At 41.5% G+C, this 17,921-nt stretch overlaps 1 protein-coding gene across 2 annotated transcripts in view; it reads right to left on the reverse strand.

Annotated features, from left to right (window-relative positions):
- The window catches only part of RANBP17 (RAN binding protein 17), a 227,730-nt gene that overhangs the window by 185,304 nt on the left and 24,505 nt on the right, over positions 1 to 17,921 (reverse strand). For both annotated transcript variants that reach the window (XM_045823997.1, XM_045823994.1), the window contains exons 8-13: positions 17,662 to 17,735; positions 15,302 to 15,421; positions 12,985 to 13,131; positions 12,239 to 12,411; positions 9,581 to 9,774; positions 4,608 to 4,713 (exon numbers count right to left, since the gene is read on the reverse strand). In XM_045823997.1, the coding sequence (XP_045679953.1) occupies positions 4,608 to 4,713; positions 9,581 to 9,774; positions 12,239 to 12,411; positions 12,985 to 13,131; positions 15,302 to 15,421; positions 17,662 to 17,735 (814 nt within the window). The remainder of the gene's footprint in view (positions 1 to 4,607; positions 4,714 to 9,580; positions 9,775 to 12,238; positions 12,412 to 12,984; positions 13,132 to 15,301; positions 15,422 to 17,661; positions 17,736 to 17,921) is intronic.

The raw sequence follows: 17,921 nt of genomic DNA on the forward strand, positions 1-17,921 counted from the left end.
AAGAGGAAAGTATATAGCTCTCTAGGAAGGAAAGAAAAAGCATGGCTCATTTAAGAGCTGAAAGAAAGTTCAACATGGCTATAAAGCAGTCAGTGGCAGCAGAGGAGGCTGATGAGATAGGTAGAAGCCAGCTCACCAAGAGCCCGATAAGCCACGTTGACTTGCATCCCAATGGCCACGGACAGTCTCGCGGAGTTTAAGGAAAGCACTGACATGGTCAGACCTGCACTTCAGGAAGCCAGAGCCGAGGCAAGGTGTCCATTGAAGTCTATAGCACGCATCCTAGTGAAGGATCGCAGGGGCTAAAAAGGCAGGGGAGATGGAGATAACCGGACTGATCGAGGTATCTAAAGGGTAGGACTGGCAGACTTGGATGACTATATGGATGCCAGTGAGAGGGGAAAAATTTAGGGATAGCTCCCAGGTAACTCCCAGGATTCAAGCTTAGGCAAGTGAGTGGGCAGGGGAGGGAGCTGAATCTCAGTCAAGGAACCAGCGGCCCGTGTGGGACCGGACGCGCATATCCAACAGTCCTGTAGGTGTCTGGAAGCCAGAGGACAAGAGTTACTAAAACAACGTAGAATCTCCGAGCAACACTGAGGGCTGAGTTGAGGTAGAAAATGTAGACGTATCTTAACTGACAGTAGTACCTATGTACAGAGGTATCCTACTTCTTTTACCATCACTCAACAAATGAGGGAAAACCCTGGGTCTCAGCAGGGTTAAGGTGTGCCGGGCAGATGAAATAATCAGCAGTGAACAAAGTAGATGAAGCTTCTTCCTTCCCTTATTGCCGTATTGTGAAGTAAACAAATACAGGTCAAGAGGTCACAGTACCATGACGAAGAATAAAGAAAGCAGGGTAAGGACGGAGCTGTGGAGAGGGAGGTCAGCGGTGGCGGACACCCGACAGCAGTGAGGGAGTGCAGGGTGAACACACAGAGAAGGCGCTCCCAGCACAGGGAAGTTCAGGGGCGCTCAAGTGAAAAACACTGGTAACACTCAAAAAAGAGCAAGCAGGCCAGTGTGGCTGCGCTGAATTAGAAGGGACAGGAAATCAGCTCAGGGAAGCAGTGCAGGGTGCTCCGGACCACGACAAGGACTTTGGAATTTGTCCCTTGTGAGACGGGAAGCCACTGGAAGCTGATGAATAAAGAGGACAGTGTCATTATCTGATGGGGCGGAAGTTCAAGTCCTCTACCGATAGAGAGTAGGGTTTGGGACAGAGAGGGACACTCTGAGACAGTCGTCAAGGTCTTCAAAGGAGGAGGAGGGATGACGAAAAACGAGCAGGCGGGGCCCGGGAGACACGGGGCGGGGGGGCGACAGAAGAATGACCCGAGAAAGGCAGCCGCTCTGCGGTGCCGGCAGAGCGAGAGGGCGCAGGACGGGCGAGGCGGAATCCCGGGGAAATCTCTCAGGACGGTTACGCTCGGGTCGTGATGAATGAAACTCAAATGACTATGAAATTATCCTCATTTAATTAGAATTGTGTGGCCCGAGCACAAGTACATTTATTTGTTTTCATTATAATTATCACAATATTGGGAGCTTTCAGGAATATTAACCTGCTCCTGATAAAACAGCACGCAGATTTTTGGCAGGAGCTCCGCAGTCTCCTAAGCGGGCCGCGCTCTCCCGGGATCTGGAAAGGTGTCACGTGTGCGCACACAGAAGCAAACAGCACCGCAGTTCCAGGTACTCAGAACTTCTCCGTGTGAAATGGGTGTTTTAAAACACTGCATGAAACATCGCTCTTACTTAAAAATGTCATTTTAAAACGCATGCCTATGGCTTTTCTGGACAAAGCAGGGAACTGCCAGCGTAAGTCCCACGCTTCTGTTTCCACGCCCGCCTGCCCCGCCCCCACTTCTCGCCCCGCCCCAGCCCCGGCCGCGTGCCGGGCGGCCGAGAAAAGACCCACAGGTTCCCGTGTTTGCAACGAGGCCTCGCCCAGGAGAGAGGACAGGCCTGCCGCGGCTCCAGCCCTTACTCTCAGCTCAGCAGGACCAGAAGAAGTTCTGGCTTCCCCAGCGGCTTCTCAACGAGGCCAGGGAACACAACTAAGAAACACGGAAAAGTGAAACACGCCAGGAGCAGATGTCAACCAGTAAGGAATGGGACACGGAAATAAGCCAACAGATAAACTGCCTTCCCTTAGTTTCCACCCGCCTCCACTACCACCACAGACTGCCTTGGGGCACAGAACGGGGTCCCGAGTGGCCTTTGGGGAAGACGCCCGAAGCCACCAGGTGCGTGACACACCTTCGCCTGCAGCCCACGGCCACTGCTCACGCTGGTTCTGTCGTGTGAAGTCGCCGTGAGCACCGACTCAGCGAGCACTGAACCAATGCTCCCAAAGGACACACGGGGTCCGGTTCCCGAGGAACTGCGGTCACGCCGTGTTCATCAGCCCGTCCACACGTCACCTTGTTCTGCGTGTGTGTTTCTTTAAAGACACCCTATTTAATGTAGACTTGATTCGTTAATACTGATCTCACAGCCAGCAGCACCACCACTTGCCTAAATAAAGTTTAGCTAAATGCATGTGTTTTCTTTCTAAGGCACGTTACAGCCTTTATGTGCAGAGAAACGCTAGCCAGCACTTCGGCACCAGCTGGAAGGGCCATTTTAAACAGCAAAACCACCAACAAAAAAAACACAAAAATGCAAAAATGATGGCACTACACAGAGGGCAGAAAGGGTCAATTTGCAGTGTGAGAGCCAAGAGGAAAAGGCAGCGCGCCTGCTCCAGCTCAGCCAGGAAAGTGTGGACCTAGCAACTCAAATTTGTCACCACCACACACACACGTCCAAGACCAACGGCAACAGCACCTCGAGGACTGATTGGGGTGCAGGAAAATTTTCGCAAGTACCTCAGCTTGCAACAATGAGGTCTGTGAATAATGAGGGTCGACTTTATTTGTTTTCTCTTATTCTCTCGCTTCCTTTATCTTCATTCTTTCTTCCCTAAAAATGCACCCTTCTCCCCACCCCTCAGAAAAGCCATAGTCCATAAACTTCACCAAAGATCTGTTTTCTAAACAATGCAGACTAAAACACAAAACAAATCTTATTTAAAGTTACATATGTGTGCTGGTTAAACAGAAAATAAATTTTTCCACTTGGCAAATAGACACCCTCTTTTGTCTACCCCCTCTTATACATTTCTCAGGACAACAGGCCAATGGGTATTTCCCTACTTGATGACAAGAACTTTTAAGAATTAAACTAGGGCAATAAGTAGGCAAATTGTTCGCTTGGTTTAAAATGAACCAAAGCATTTTAAGAATGCCCGCATTCATATTTTAAAGTAATTTAATATTAACAATACTAACCTTAAGAGAAACTAAAAATATTTATGTTACATTTGGGTTCAAATTTCAATGACAAGGGCTACTTTAAAGGTTGAAATGGGTATGGAGTGAAGGGAAAATATAACTAAAAGAATATTTACCTTAAGGTAGTTTATAATAAGAAAAAACTGAGAAACGACCTAAAATTCCCCCCAATAAGCGCCAGCTTAAATTATGGTTCAGTTTAGAATATTTCATATCTCGGTGAAATGTTCATAACATTATGTTTGACTTTTTTAGAAAAGAAGTGTTTTTCCCTGGCCAGGTGGCTGGGTCAGTGGGAGCGCCGTCCCGTGCACCAAAAGGCTGGGGGCTGGGTCCCGGTTAGGGCGGTCCCCACCTACGGGAGAGGCAGCTGGTCACTATTTCACCGATGTTGAAAAATAAAAAAAGTGTTTTGAGGTTTTGTTTTTTGGGGGTTTTTTTTTAGTAATATAGTACTTACCATTTGCCAGGCATTGCTTTAAGCATTTAAAAATATTAACTCATTTAATCCTAGTAATAGTTCAAATGAATTAGGTATTATTATTAGTATTGCTATTTTAGTTTACAATAGTGTAATATAATTTTTGCTTTAAATAGTTGAAAAATACACATGTGATGTACATATACCCTCAAGCATGAGTCAAAAGACTCAAGGTCTTTACCAAAATGATGGCAGTAGTTATGTCCAACTCAATATATGACTTTTCATTTGGATTTTTAAGGGTTCAACAAAAACACGTATTACTTGGTTAATAAAGACATCATTAAAAATAAAATACATGGGAAACCAACTCACTCATATTATTCATACACAGGAATTCTCCTCAGGTTAGAACAGAAACATGAATTGCTTCATATTAACACTGTATCTGAGGTGCAATCTAGTCCGTAATCCTGAACAAAACCTGTATCAGGTAACTGGCTTTCCATTGCTTTCTGACCACAGGTACGTCACCCCAATTTTGCCACCAGCCCGATACACACCGCTTTGGCATGCTTCATCAGGTCCCAAGAAATAAAAAGCAACCTAAATCTTCGTCACACTATTTAAACACGTTTAACATATATTTGACTATGACTTACCACAGGCTGGACATCTACAAATCACTTAACCCCTAAGGCTTGGTATTCTCGTCAAGAAAAGGGAAAAGAACACCTTCCTCGAAAGGCCAGACACAACATGCTTTATTTAGCTAACAATACCAGTTCAGCCAGGGTTTCTCGACTACTTAGTAAATTTCTGCAAATCGCACGGCCATTACTCACCGACAGGATAATTCTCCATCCATAGCGTCGTGTTCATCTGTGCTGGTGTAGGTTAACCTTCCGCCGACAACGGTCCCCACTAAGTACACCAGCCACGCAAGACGTCCTGATAAATAACAAGAGCAAAAATGTTCATGAAGTACTGTAGAAAGAAAGTGTGATTTTCCAGAATACTTCAAACTTGGTAAAATGATCTATTCCTCCAAATATGTGATAAAAGATTGTGGACTCAGTTCTTCACAGTGTGGAGAGCTGGGTCTCAAGTTCATCGAGGCACTAAGTAGAATAGTGAAAATGACAGATGTCACAGCCAGGTGACACTGTTTGAATCCCAGCTTGACCAATTTGCTATGTGATCTTGCTTAAGTTACTTACCCCTTCACATCTTATACGGTTTTCATCTGCAAAGCAGAGAAAATCATATTTACCCTGAAGACTTATGATTAAAGTTAAACTTGATCACAAAAACGCAAATGGGACGTCCAGACCCAGGGCTGTCAGTCACACTGGGACGATCCAACCACCGGAAGCTTTTCCGCATGGTCAGTGTCATGGCAGTGCTAGTCTGAGCGTTTTTAATATTAGCCCTACTCAGTATGTCACAATTTATTCCCTTTGTGTTTTTATGCGAGATTTTTAAAAATCTAAGATTTTCACTGTGCAATTCACATTGTGTGACAAGCAAATTAACGTCCTGGGCAACAGCAGGACAGGACTGAACAGCTTCACATCGGGGGCATGGTGGTACACGCAATCTTCACGAATCTTACTCCGGGGTGGCTGACACTGACCATTTGGAAATGGAGGTATTTGTATCAAGTGGTTTTTATTTAAGGCATATTATTTTACATCTCTAGATTCAGCAATCTATATAACAGGTTCTCCGAGACTTTTGAGAACTTTATGAATAATTAACAACATGCCAACTATCTTGCTAAAGAGAAATTCCGTGCTCTTCTTGGGGACTAATTTTTCAAAGATGACCAGGCTAATTCACAATACTGAAATCAATGACGTTTCTGTCTTGGGAAACCTTCTCAAGTGAACTACGGTGTTTGGGGTTTTTTACAAGGTGTTGAACAGTAATAACAGAGGGTGTGCGCACTTGTAAGAAGACTTAAGAAGGATAAATAAGTAGGCAGCAGAGAAAGGACACATTCTCCTGATCTTCCTGTGGACACTTAGCAGTCGTCACTGCACGACAGCTAACCGACAGAGGATTCAAACCTCTGGAGACACGAGCACACGGAGGTGACAAACACCCACCAGGTCGGAAACCTGACCCGGCGAGTACCCACACCCCCGAACCTGTCTGTCACGAAACAGCAATGACTGGATCAGAACTGACCAACTACGCAGCCTGTGCGTCAGCAGTGTGAAACGGGTTAAATAAAAGAATAAGATCACTCGTTTGATCAAGCAATTCGGTTTTGTGACTTACTAACGTATAGTTTGTGAAAAAGGCTAGCAGGAAAAAAGCTCGCGCAGGAAACTGAAGGTATTAGGAAGCTACCCTATGCACTTCAGCACTTTGTGATCAACATGAAAGTGTGTTACTTACATACACATTATACTTCTACCTAAACCTCAACAATTTGGACTGGCACTATTCAAATTAATAAATGTTAAAGTTACTCTGGTTACAGAATTACTTCCACAAAGTTTACAGAGTCATATAAATCCATAAATCTAAACTGTATTTAGAAATATGTTCAATAAATACGCAACACGTGAGTTACGTACCTATAAATTTTAAAAACATCTCATCCTATAATAAGACTAAATTTCCATTTTAATTTTCCATTAATGTTCAGGGCACTTGTTTTAGCAGCTGTTCGAGTACAGAACATTTTTTCCTTTAAAAAAATAATTATTGCTGCAATAATCTGTAATTATGGTTTATAACCGCAATAATCCCAAAGAAATCAGTCATTACCATAGATCACCAATAATCGCTAACTACTGTTAATGACCTACTTCCTAGGGATTATTGTTTTCTAAGCCATGACCGTATCATCACAAATATGGAAGAGCAAGACAATATAATACAAATGAGATCGTAATATAATAATAAACTTATTTTGTAACATTAAAAGCCATTAAGCATCTAAATTAAAGCACACATAACGAGAGCATATAATTTTCTTTGTTCAACACTAACTGAAGTGTTGGGTCTGCACAAAGGAAACCGAATACCACCACATACGATGGTACAAACTGGAGCCGCGTTACGTGTTTTTCATGATATGAAACAACCATTTTTTAGTAGACCACAGGTATCTTTACAAGGTGGAAAAATTCCTTCCCCTTGACCTTTTGACTAGAAGGGAACAAATATTTATTTAAAATGTTTTATGTATCAGGCATTATATTAGAGACTTTGAAATGTCATTTTATTAAGACTATATATCTAACTATACAAACACCTTAAATTTATATTAATCAAAAATCAAGTCTCACTTATTTTATTCAATAAACAAGCGAATTATTACCGTTCAATTATTTCCACTCATATTTCATAGAACAGCTACTACCCTTAGGAAATATCATTTTATAGGAACACAGGTCTTTTTTTTTTTTTTTACTGTTGTTCAAGTACAATTGTCTCCATTTTCCCGCCACCACTTTCCCCTGCCCCACCCACTGCCCCCTCCTACCACCCACAATCCTATCCCCCTTTGTCTTTGCCCATAGGTCCTTTGTACATGTCCTTTGTTTCACAACTGAATCTTTTCATTGGGTTGGCCAAAAAGTCTGTTTGTTTTTCCAGCACAATGGCTCTAGTAGCACTTAGTTGTCTGACACTTCATTCAAAACAGTTTTGTTAGATTGTGACAGCTGTCGTATCAGCATGTGTTAAAAAAAACTTACCAAAATTAGTCAATTTTGGGGCAGCCATTTTAATACTGCAGATGGAAGAAAATACACAACATTTTCAGCATAGTATGCTTTCTTTTTTCAAGAAAGGTAAAAATGCAACTGAAATACATAAAAAGATTTATGCAGTGTATTGGAGAAAGTGCTGTGGCTGATAGAACATGTCAAAAGTGATTTGTAACTTTTGTGCTGGAGATTTCTCACTGGACCATGCTCCATGTTTGGGTAGACCAGCTGAAGCTGACAGCGATCAAATTGAGACATTCATTAATTGAGAATAAAAAACGTTATACCACACAGCAGACAGCCAACATACTCAAAATATCCAAATCAAGAAAATTATTGGTGACAATGAAAACCATGTCGTTTATTTTATGGAAAAAACTTGACAGACTTTTTGGCCAACCCAATACATTGTAATTTAATATTTATATATAGGAAAAAAATAAGTAATGTATGTGAAGTATAATACAACAAACACCCATGAACACGCTACACAACTTAAGGACCAAGGCTTTCCCATCACACTCGCTCCTGCCTCCGCGCCCTCCCCGGGCTGGCCTCCTTACCCCAACCCTGGAGGCGACAGTGACCCTGGATTCAGAGCTTACTAAGTTCTTGACGTTTTCCTTTCGTTTTATCATCTGCACATATCACTGCGTGTTCCTACACAACATAGTTTCAGTCTCACTTGTTTGGGGGCTTCATGAACTATTTCAAGCCACACATAGTTTACTGAGAATCGCTTTCTTCCCCCACTGAACACCTTACCTCTGACATCCACCTTTAAGTGCACCTGTATGTAGCTCATCCTTTTTATTGTTACACAGTATTATTAGGTTGGCCAAAAAACATGTATTATCTTCAGAACATATAAGTATGTAGTAAAAGTATGAAGAAAAGGCACTAAATGATAGGCATGAAAATTGAAGACCGCAAGTATCCCCTGCTGGCAGCAGAGGACAGACTCGGGAAGAGGAACAGCGGGACCAGCACGGCTGGCGGCGCCGACCCGCTCTGCCAGCTGCGTGACGGGCTCCGTGACCGCTGGCCACTGCGTCTCAATACATGCACACGCCCTCTGGCATGTCCTTGGTGTTTCATAATTTTCAAAACTTGACTAAGAGAAGAAACCAATCATGAAAAGGCTAAATGCTGCAAAAAAGGTTAGTTCTCCCCAATTTATTTGTAAATACTGAAACCCTAATTCAAGAAAGAACATTTCAAGGAGAGACAGCTAGTAGCTCCAGTCCTCAGTCCCTTGGCAGAACTGTACGGCAGAAGAAAAGGGAAAATACGTAACAAATAAAAGGCATCTTAAGACGACATTACGTAAATGCAGAGGAGAATCCTTTAACTGTGTTTTACAGAGCAGCTGAGGTGAGAAATCACTGAAAGCAAGTCTGACTGTCACCCCTTACCGCTCGCTTTCTGAAACGACACCAAAGGTACAAAGACTTTAAGAAAATTCTTGGATTATAATTAAAAAGCTTCCTCCTAGAAATGTATGGAATCAGTTCCACTCTCATTATTCACGTCATTAAAAAAATCTGAAAAATGTATTTATTTATTCTCATTCCCTGCTAAGATCCTGAAAGGATTTAAAGGGATAGACATAAACAAATCCTCCTCAATAAAGGGCTAAAGAAAAACAGTGAGATTTGTAGGTGTAAAGAACTAAAACATCACAGTAATAAAGTAAAGCCCCGGTGAAGGCTCGCACGCAAATGCAGACCCAGGATGAGGTCTCCCAGGGCTGTTCGCTGGCTGACGCTGGGCTCTGAACGTGCCGTCTGCAACGGAGGAGGACATGCGAGCGATCGGACCAGGTGTAAGGTCGTGAACCCTATTCACTACCAGTCTTCCCCCATACTGATTCCAGAGAGAAATATCTCCTATGAATACTATAAAGGAAAACTGGAAGTTAACCATCAAGCCACCAAAATATCCAAAAGGTAAAAAAAAAATTAATGGCTTCTTAGGGGATTAGGAATTGGGGGGAATACATAAGAGTAATTTGTATCAAATTATTAAAGTGATCCGTGAAACTACTTAAAGTCCCGCATGACACCACGGGGCCGATAGCATGTACTGACCCTCCTGGATCGCCATGTCCACGGTCGCCCCAGAAGCAGAATGCAGGAGCTTCTGGTAGTTCTGCGCGTTCTGGTCGAACAGCCGCACGAGGAGCGCGCACGTCTTCTCGTAGTCGCACCTGCTGACCGTGCACAGCTGCTCCAGCTGCTGGAACACGGTGGCGGTGTCGTCCAGCGGGTCATCTAAATGATCTCTGCGGGTGCAAAAACAAGTTTGCAGACGGCATTAGAGTGTGAGGCACCACAAATAAGTCACCACAAATAAGCTTTACTCATGTTAAATAAAATTCCATAATGGATAAAGGGATAAAGGAAACCAGATTGGAATGGAAAAAACAATGTCTATATTTGACTAGGACATGATTGCATACACTAAAAAAAATAGCCCAGAAAAGCTACTTGCACTAACAGGTGAGCTTACCAAGGTCCTGGCATACAGGGTCAATGTACAGAATTCGAGTGCATTACTACATACTAGCAACGAATAACTAGAAATCGAAACTTAAAAAACAGTACCTTCCAAAGGCACTACTAGAAAATATACAAGACTAATGAAATCTAATTAAACACCTGTAAGAGCTAAAGGCTGAATACTATAAAACACTGACGAAAGAGATCGCAGAAGAGCTAAAGAAATTAAAAGACAAACGTGCTCACTGGCTGAAAGACTCGATATTGGTTAGATATCAATTCTGCCCCCAAATTAATAAATAAATTCAATGCAATCCCTGTCAAAACCCCACCAGGATTTAGCTGTCGATACTGATTAAGATCATTTAAAAATTTACATACATGGAAAAACAAAGGAAAAAAAAAGAATTTCCTTCATTTCATAAAGGCTCCCTCCTTTCCATAAACATTTTAGAGTGATCTAAGACACACAGACAGCAGAGCCCACAAATTACAGGTGTACAGCTTAATGAATTTTTACAAAGTGAACACACCAATGTGACTGGCACTCACAACAAAAACCAGCACATTTCTAGGACCTCACAAACCTCCCTGCTGCCCCCAAAGCCCCCTCTTATTCACCCAAAGGAGGACCCCAGATCCCTTTTGCCTGATTTTGAACTTCATGGAAGTATACAGCCTGTACTCTTTTGGGTCTGTCTTCCTTTGCTTACTATAATGCTTGTGGAATTCACCCATGTTATTGCACATAATTGTAGAAGATTTATTCCCACTAGAGCCAAAATAATTTTGAAAAAGAAAGACTACGGTGGGAGATTCATACTACCTGATTTCAAAGCTTATTATAAGACAACAGTAATCAAGATAGGTTATTAGCAGGAGAAACACAGATTAATGAGAACAGAGTCAAGAAACAGAACCACATGTGTGTGGTCCATTACTTCTCGAAAACAGTGTAAAGGCAATTCAATGGAGAAAGGATAGTTTTTTCTTCTTCTTCTTTTTTTTTTTTTTACAAATGGTGTTGGGATAACTGCTCATCCATGTGTAAAAAAACAACACCAACAAAAAAAATGCCACAAACCTCAAGCCTTACCTCACATCACATACAAAAATTAACTCAAAATGAATCATAGACATCAGTGTTAGTAATGAAAGTATATAACTTCTAGAGGAAAAATACAGAATAAATTGAACTTCGTCAAACTTTATAACACCTTATCTTTGAAAGACTGTTAAGGAAATGAAAAGGCAAGCTATGAACTGGAAGAAAATACTTGAAAAAACACACACGATAAAAAGACTTGTGACCAGAATATACAGACCTCTCAAATCTCAATATAAGAAAATAACCCAGTAAATAATGGGCAGCAGATTGGACAGGCACTTTGCCAAGAATACATACAAATGACAAATAAGCATATAAAATGATGCTTAACATTATTAGTCACTAAGGGAATGCAAATTAAAACCACCATGAGGTACCACTACATACCTATTAGTTTGACTAAATTTTTAAAAACAGACAATATTAAGTGCTGATGAGGATGCAGAGCAACTGGATCTTTCATACATTGCTGGTGGGAATGCAAAATGATACAGCCAATTTGGAAAAGAGCTGGGCAGCTTCTTACAAAGTAAAACATACACTTACCATGCAACCGAGGATTCTCACACTTTACTATCTACCCAAGAGAAACAAAAATTTATGTCTATGCAAAAATCTGTACGGGGACATTTACAGCTGTTTTATTCATAATTGATAAAAATGGAAACAATCCTAATGTCCATTCACAGGTGAATGGATACACAAATTGTGGTATATCCATAGAATGGAATACTATTCAGCAGTGAAAAGGAAATGACTGGCGCGACATGGAGGAATCTTATACGCACTATGCTAAGTGAGAGAAGCCAGACTAAAGGGCTATATGCTATGTAATTTCATTTTTACAACATTCTGGAGAGGGCAAACACTATAGGAAACAAAACAAATCAGTACTTGCCAGAGGCTAATGGTGGGGAAAGGACTAACTATAAAGGGACCCAAAAGAGCTTTTTGGGGATGATGAAGCCATTCTATATCTTAATTTTGATGGGCGTTATACAACTGTATGCACTTGTCACAACTCATAAAACTGTACACTAAAAAGGATGAATTTTACAGTAGGTAAATTACTCCTCAATTTTAAAAAATTCCAAGATGCAAAAGATGAAAATTCAACAGAAAGATTTAGTTTTCAATACCTCACAACTATGGCAACAGATTCCAACCGAGAAGTGATAAAGGCCTTCGTGATTTCTGGTGCATAAGTGTCTAACAAGTGGGGTTCAGTTGATTTCACAAAAGGAACTGAAGCTACCATCCTTTGCCACAGAGTTAATAAATAATGAACACTGTTGGGAGCAAATTCCCAATGCTACAAAGAAATAAAGCAAATGTTATTTAGAATGACATATCTTTCTAGAATAAGAATTACAGAGGAAAAATTACTAAACACAGATTTTAAATTTAACTTTTACTCTGATTATATAACCAATGAACGCTTAGCATAGCAAATTTTGTAAATGCAAAAAATGTATAAAGAAAAAAACCAACAATCTCTCATTATTCTTCCACCCAGAAATTACCACTATTAAAATGTTAGTATACTTCCTTTTAATCTTTTTTCCATGAATAGCTTTCCACAGAGTTGATATCATTTGGAAAATAGAGTTTTTAAACCTTCCCCCAAACTTACAAATTTTCCCCAAAACCAATCGGTAAAAACTTCATTCCCCACATAGATTTTACTGTAGCTTTTCAATTCATTCTTCAACTATTAGATATTTAGATGCCCTCTAAGTTTTTACTATAAAAATGTTATAAGCCTTTTACCCTAAAACCTTGCAATGAACATTTTTAGCAAAGTACTCTAATAGATGTTTTAAAAATCCCTACCAAATCTTACCAAGAATCTACAGTTTAATATCAAGTATATATTTCTATTTACCTGTAGGCTAGTAATGGTAAAATTAGCAATTAATCTGATAACTTCAGGATACTCCTTCACCATAACTAATTCTCCCAGCTGGTAATTTGTCTTCAAACGAGCCAAAAATCGACAAAATTCATGATAATTACCTGGATCAGACAAACCCTAAAATATGAGACAGAAAGAAAGGCTTTTAAAAATACTTAAAAACAAACCAAGCCGAGGACCATCAGTAGCATTCCAAGAGCACGTTATTAAGTCTTCTAGTTTTCATGGGTACTCATGATATTTTATACCAACTAGGTAGATAGTAATGAAAGAAAACAAATCATTTCTGCTGGGTTTAATGTTGTCCTCAATTACTAACAATTGCTAACAATAAGGAATCCAAAGTAGAGGCTTTGCAGGAAACTCTGTACCATGAAAGCTAAATTATAATGCTTAGGAACCCATTACATTACACAGAAGGGGTGTGTGTGTGTGTGTGTGTGTGTGTGTGTGTGTGTCATGGCTTAAACAGAAGTCAACAGAAAACTTGGAAAATATTTAAGATAAAAAAACAAGAATGGGCTCTTGCAACCCTGGAAAAGAGCAACACCACTGAACTCAAGGTAAATAGTGTACATGCACGGCACACACAAGTAATACAAACTGCTTTTAACTCAACAAATTTTTATCGAGAACCTACAGGCACTGTACCCTCAAGCATCTTCCTGTTGCTAAATGAAGAGTCATTTGAATAAATTAATGCAGCGAAGGGCACAAAGTTTAACAAAACTTCTACAAGACGCAGAGATGACTTCTGGGGGAGGACAGGTGAAAGGACAAGACCAAACCAGGTGCCCGCCGTGGTCTGTGAGCTCCTGGAAAGCAGGGCCCACGTGTTCTTATCGCCGCAGTCTGAACACTTTGCACGGGGGCTGGCAGGAAACCGTTCAGAAAGTACTTGTTTAATACTGAAGAGTGTATAGGAAACTTCACTCAAATGAGCTCAAGGAAAGAACAGAAAATAGTGTCTAATTATTAAGAACAGATTACAAAAAGTATTGTGTACTCATAGGTCTTTTAATATGTTTGTAACTCCAAAATAATTGACATAATATTCAAACTAACTTTTGGAGCCAGGAAACATCAACATTTGGATGTTAAGTCAATTAAGAAAGGTATATGATATTATATTACCCTCCACACATTGATTGATGGTAGCAATTAAAACTACAAACATTAAAGCATATTGGTAAAGTTCCATTTACCAGCAAAACACATAAAGTTTACAGTTGTACTAAACGGAAAGTAAAGCAGGATGGGGGGACTGGGTAAAAGAAGGTGAAAGGATTCACCAAAAAACATGTACATGTAACACGCAGACACGGCCAACATCGGGGCAACAGCCGGAGGGAAAGCGGGGGAGGGGAGGGGACAGAGGGGACGAAACAGGGACAGGAAGAGACGCTGCTCTGGGCAGCCGGCGCACGATGTCTCGTGCAGATGAGGATGTTCTGCTGAGTGGTTCACGTGGAACTTGCACGGTTTTATTAACCGATGTCACCCCGGTAAGTTTAACTGGTTTTAAGAGAGGGTAACGCAAATGCACAACATATAAAATACTCCCGAGACTAACCTGCAAAAATGACTGCTCTTTAAAAAAGCATTTTCTTTATGTGCAGATATTGTATGTAGTAACCAAAATTAGTGGTAACCAAGAGATTTATACAAACCTCCGCAAATCATCATGTAACCTTTTAAAAGCTGTAGTTCTGTTACAGATATTTTAAACCAAGCACAAAATAAAAAGTGAAACAAAAAATTTTATCTGGGCATGTGAAATCACTACTTGATAATGGCTTTGCAATGTTTGGAAACGAGTATTGCTATTGAAGTTTTGCAGTCAGTGTAGAAAGATTTTAAAATCTACAAACTCTTATTTGTCCACAAGAGGGCAAAAAGACATTATTTCATCATTTAAAGCCACTTACTCCAATGTTAACATTCAGACTTATATTAAGTCCTCTAGCTCAGAAGGCAGCTATAACTCGGAATCAATCACTTCAGTGATTTATGAAGAGCAAGCAAAGAAGTGTAGTACAATAGTGGAAAGCAGAAGCATGATATGATACGTGACATCCACCCAGCTAACAGAACGGAAAAAACACAAGAGGAAGAACACAGAAGCAGGTCGGAAAGGCGCCCACTCCCACGACGAAGGAGCCGTGAGAAAGATGAGCACACTTCATGCTTTCTCCCAGGATCGTCCTAGAGTCACGACTTTATGATGCACCTCTCAGCAGAAAAACTGTATTTCTATATGATAAGTATTAAATGTCTTCATAAATACCTGAGGGTTTTCAAGTATCCTTTTTACTCCCTTAATTAAATTGCTGAGGTACTTGGCCCGTTCGGGACTGCTAAATAAGGACCTTCTTGTAGAAGCAAACTGGACCAAACATGAAAGTGCCTGGAAAAGGAAACAATGAAAGTCACTTCAACTTTAGAAGTAACTAGGGCCACATGGAAGGAACACCAGTCTTTACATAAAAAATATTTTTCATTTCTGTGATTAAAAAAGCATTATAGAATCCAAAAATAATGAAAGCTAAAAATTTAACGTATCCATCACCACCACCATCTAGAACTCTTCAACCCCATTAACATTTCCATTAGTGTGTCTTTTCTTCTAATATTTCTTCACATATTAAATGTGCCCAGAGCAGTGCCTGGACATTTACACTCAAAAGGCTCGCAAGTGCTTCCAGTGACCAGGTCCGATGACCAGGTCTGTTTGCAAACCCGAGCCACGTGTCCTACCGGAAAGAAAATATGGTTTTCTGGTAGAAGATGGTTGGGAAATACTGCACATTATGCACTGTGGCATTCCGTAAATGGGCAGTGGGGAGACCTCCTGCAACTTTACCTAATCCAGCGTGTCCCAAATTTATTTGATGACAGACCACCTTACCATTCATGAACGTCTTAAGGAACAATTTGGAAAACGCTGCTGGAAGAGACAGATACTCTATGAAAATTCCTACCAAGAATCGACGGTCTAGTTACCTTCTTAACGTTATTACTTTACCAGAAAATGTCACTACCTGGGTTCTTAATTCCACCACTGGTGCCCGTGGAAGTCTGTTGGATTATTAAATGAGAAGCCCCGACTTGGTAACTTTTAGGTTAAACTGGCCCATGTATGTTTTGCTTTGGTTCAGATAACGTTTGCTTGCCCAGTGTTTTAAAATATTAGCATCTGCTGCCAATATTTAAATATTTCAACTTCACACAAAACGCCTGGCTCTCCCTGCAAGGCTGAGAATAAGGCCAAAAATCAGAGGGCAACTTTTCTGATGTCCTCCAGTTTGCCATAGTCCTTAAGGTTAAAAAATAAATAAATAAAACCAAACAAACGAGAAAACCTTAGGCAGCTACGATGTGTAGGAAGTTGGAGAAGCACTCGTCTATTACAGACACCCCGGGTTGGGGGCCCCCAACGCCGGGGCCCGAAGCCCCACTCCGGCATTCCGTTCGCTGCCCTGGACAGAGTCCCCCAGCCAGTCCGGCCCGTTCCCTCGTCTTCCCGGCGCGGCAGTCACACCCCGCAGGGCCGCTTTGAGGGTGAAGGGACATAAGCACCACGTGCTCATAGCGCACGCCCGATAAATGTCCCTTTCTCTGAAAGCAGCTGGGTATATTCCATTTTATGTTTTAAGCACCAGCAGCTTATTTGCTTTATCCCAGAACATAACCGTACAAGAAACCCTGGTTTTTAAACCACTACAAACAAGACTATCCTGGTTAAAAGATGGAAGGTGGAAGTTCTGCGGCCCCAGCCGGAAACCTAAGTGTCCTGTGAAACCCAGCTTCAAAACCACCTTAAAGCCCTGACTTTGAGAGGATACACGTTCTAAAAAAAGGGCCATTTTTGTGAATGAGTCTGTGCTGCCTCTCTGGGCGCTGACGCATCTACACAAGCACGCCATTCACACGCAGTTCACATCTGGAACACCGTTTCCAGGGGTTAGGATTCCCCAGCGCTACCCCTACAAGCCTAGAGATCAAACTGACGACTTTTCCTTCTCTCTCTTTTTTCAGTCTTGCCTGGCTTCTGTTTTAGATTCCACAAAGATGGGGTTCACAGTCTCGAAGCCCTAGATAACCAAAGAGCTCCAAGAATGATTACACCGCACACTGGAGCCGGATTTCAGAAACACTAACAACTGGGGTGATGGGCACCAAGCCACGTGTGCAGATCACTCCCTTGCTCGTTCAGAGAGATCTGTGGGGGCTGCCAGGCACGCCAGAGACGCAGACACAGGCAGGGTTGAGAAAGAGCGAGAGGGGGGGTTGAGGAAGGGGAGGTAGCAGAGGAGGGTGGCCACCCACTGAACGGGGGTCGAGAGGAGGGGTGGGGACTGAGGGGGGAGGGAAGATACACTCAGGGCCTGGGGGCGGGCCTGGCTCTGGGCGGAAGCTAGCTCAGTGGTGGCGGTTCCGGGCTCCCCCAGGAAGTGGGGTGCACCGCTGACTATCGGCAGAATCTGAAGAACAGCCGAAGCAATACGAATCCCAGAAATGTAAGAATTTCCTGAGAGATAAACCCAATCAAGAATATAAACAGAATTTGTACAAGTAAATCTGTTAACAACCTTAGATGAAGATCACAGGCACTTTTTAATGAAATAATGAATGGTTTTTACTTACTAACTGAGACAGTAGCGGTGGAAGCGAATGGTACAAATTGAAGAAAAGATCCAACGTCTCTGGTTCCAGGAAAACTGGAAAAGAAGTTATTTTCTAATACCATTACTTTCAATTCTGTGATCTTAACGAAGTAAGACTTTATCCCGCAAACCAAGCACTCCAAGACCTCTGCATGCGGCCACCCTTTCCAGTTAGACTCAGTTCCCTTTAAGTCCTAGTTGTTTTCTTTTGAAAGATGAAATAGTACCGAGATAGAAATT

This window comes from Phyllostomus hastatus, unplaced genomic scaffold, assembly GCF_019186645.2.
Source record: "Phyllostomus hastatus isolate PE091 unplaced genomic scaffold, TTU_PhHast_1.1 phas_contig_150, whole genome shotgun sequence".
NCBI classification, from domain to species: Eukaryota; Metazoa; Chordata; class Mammalia; order Chiroptera; family Phyllostomidae; genus Phyllostomus; species Phyllostomus hastatus.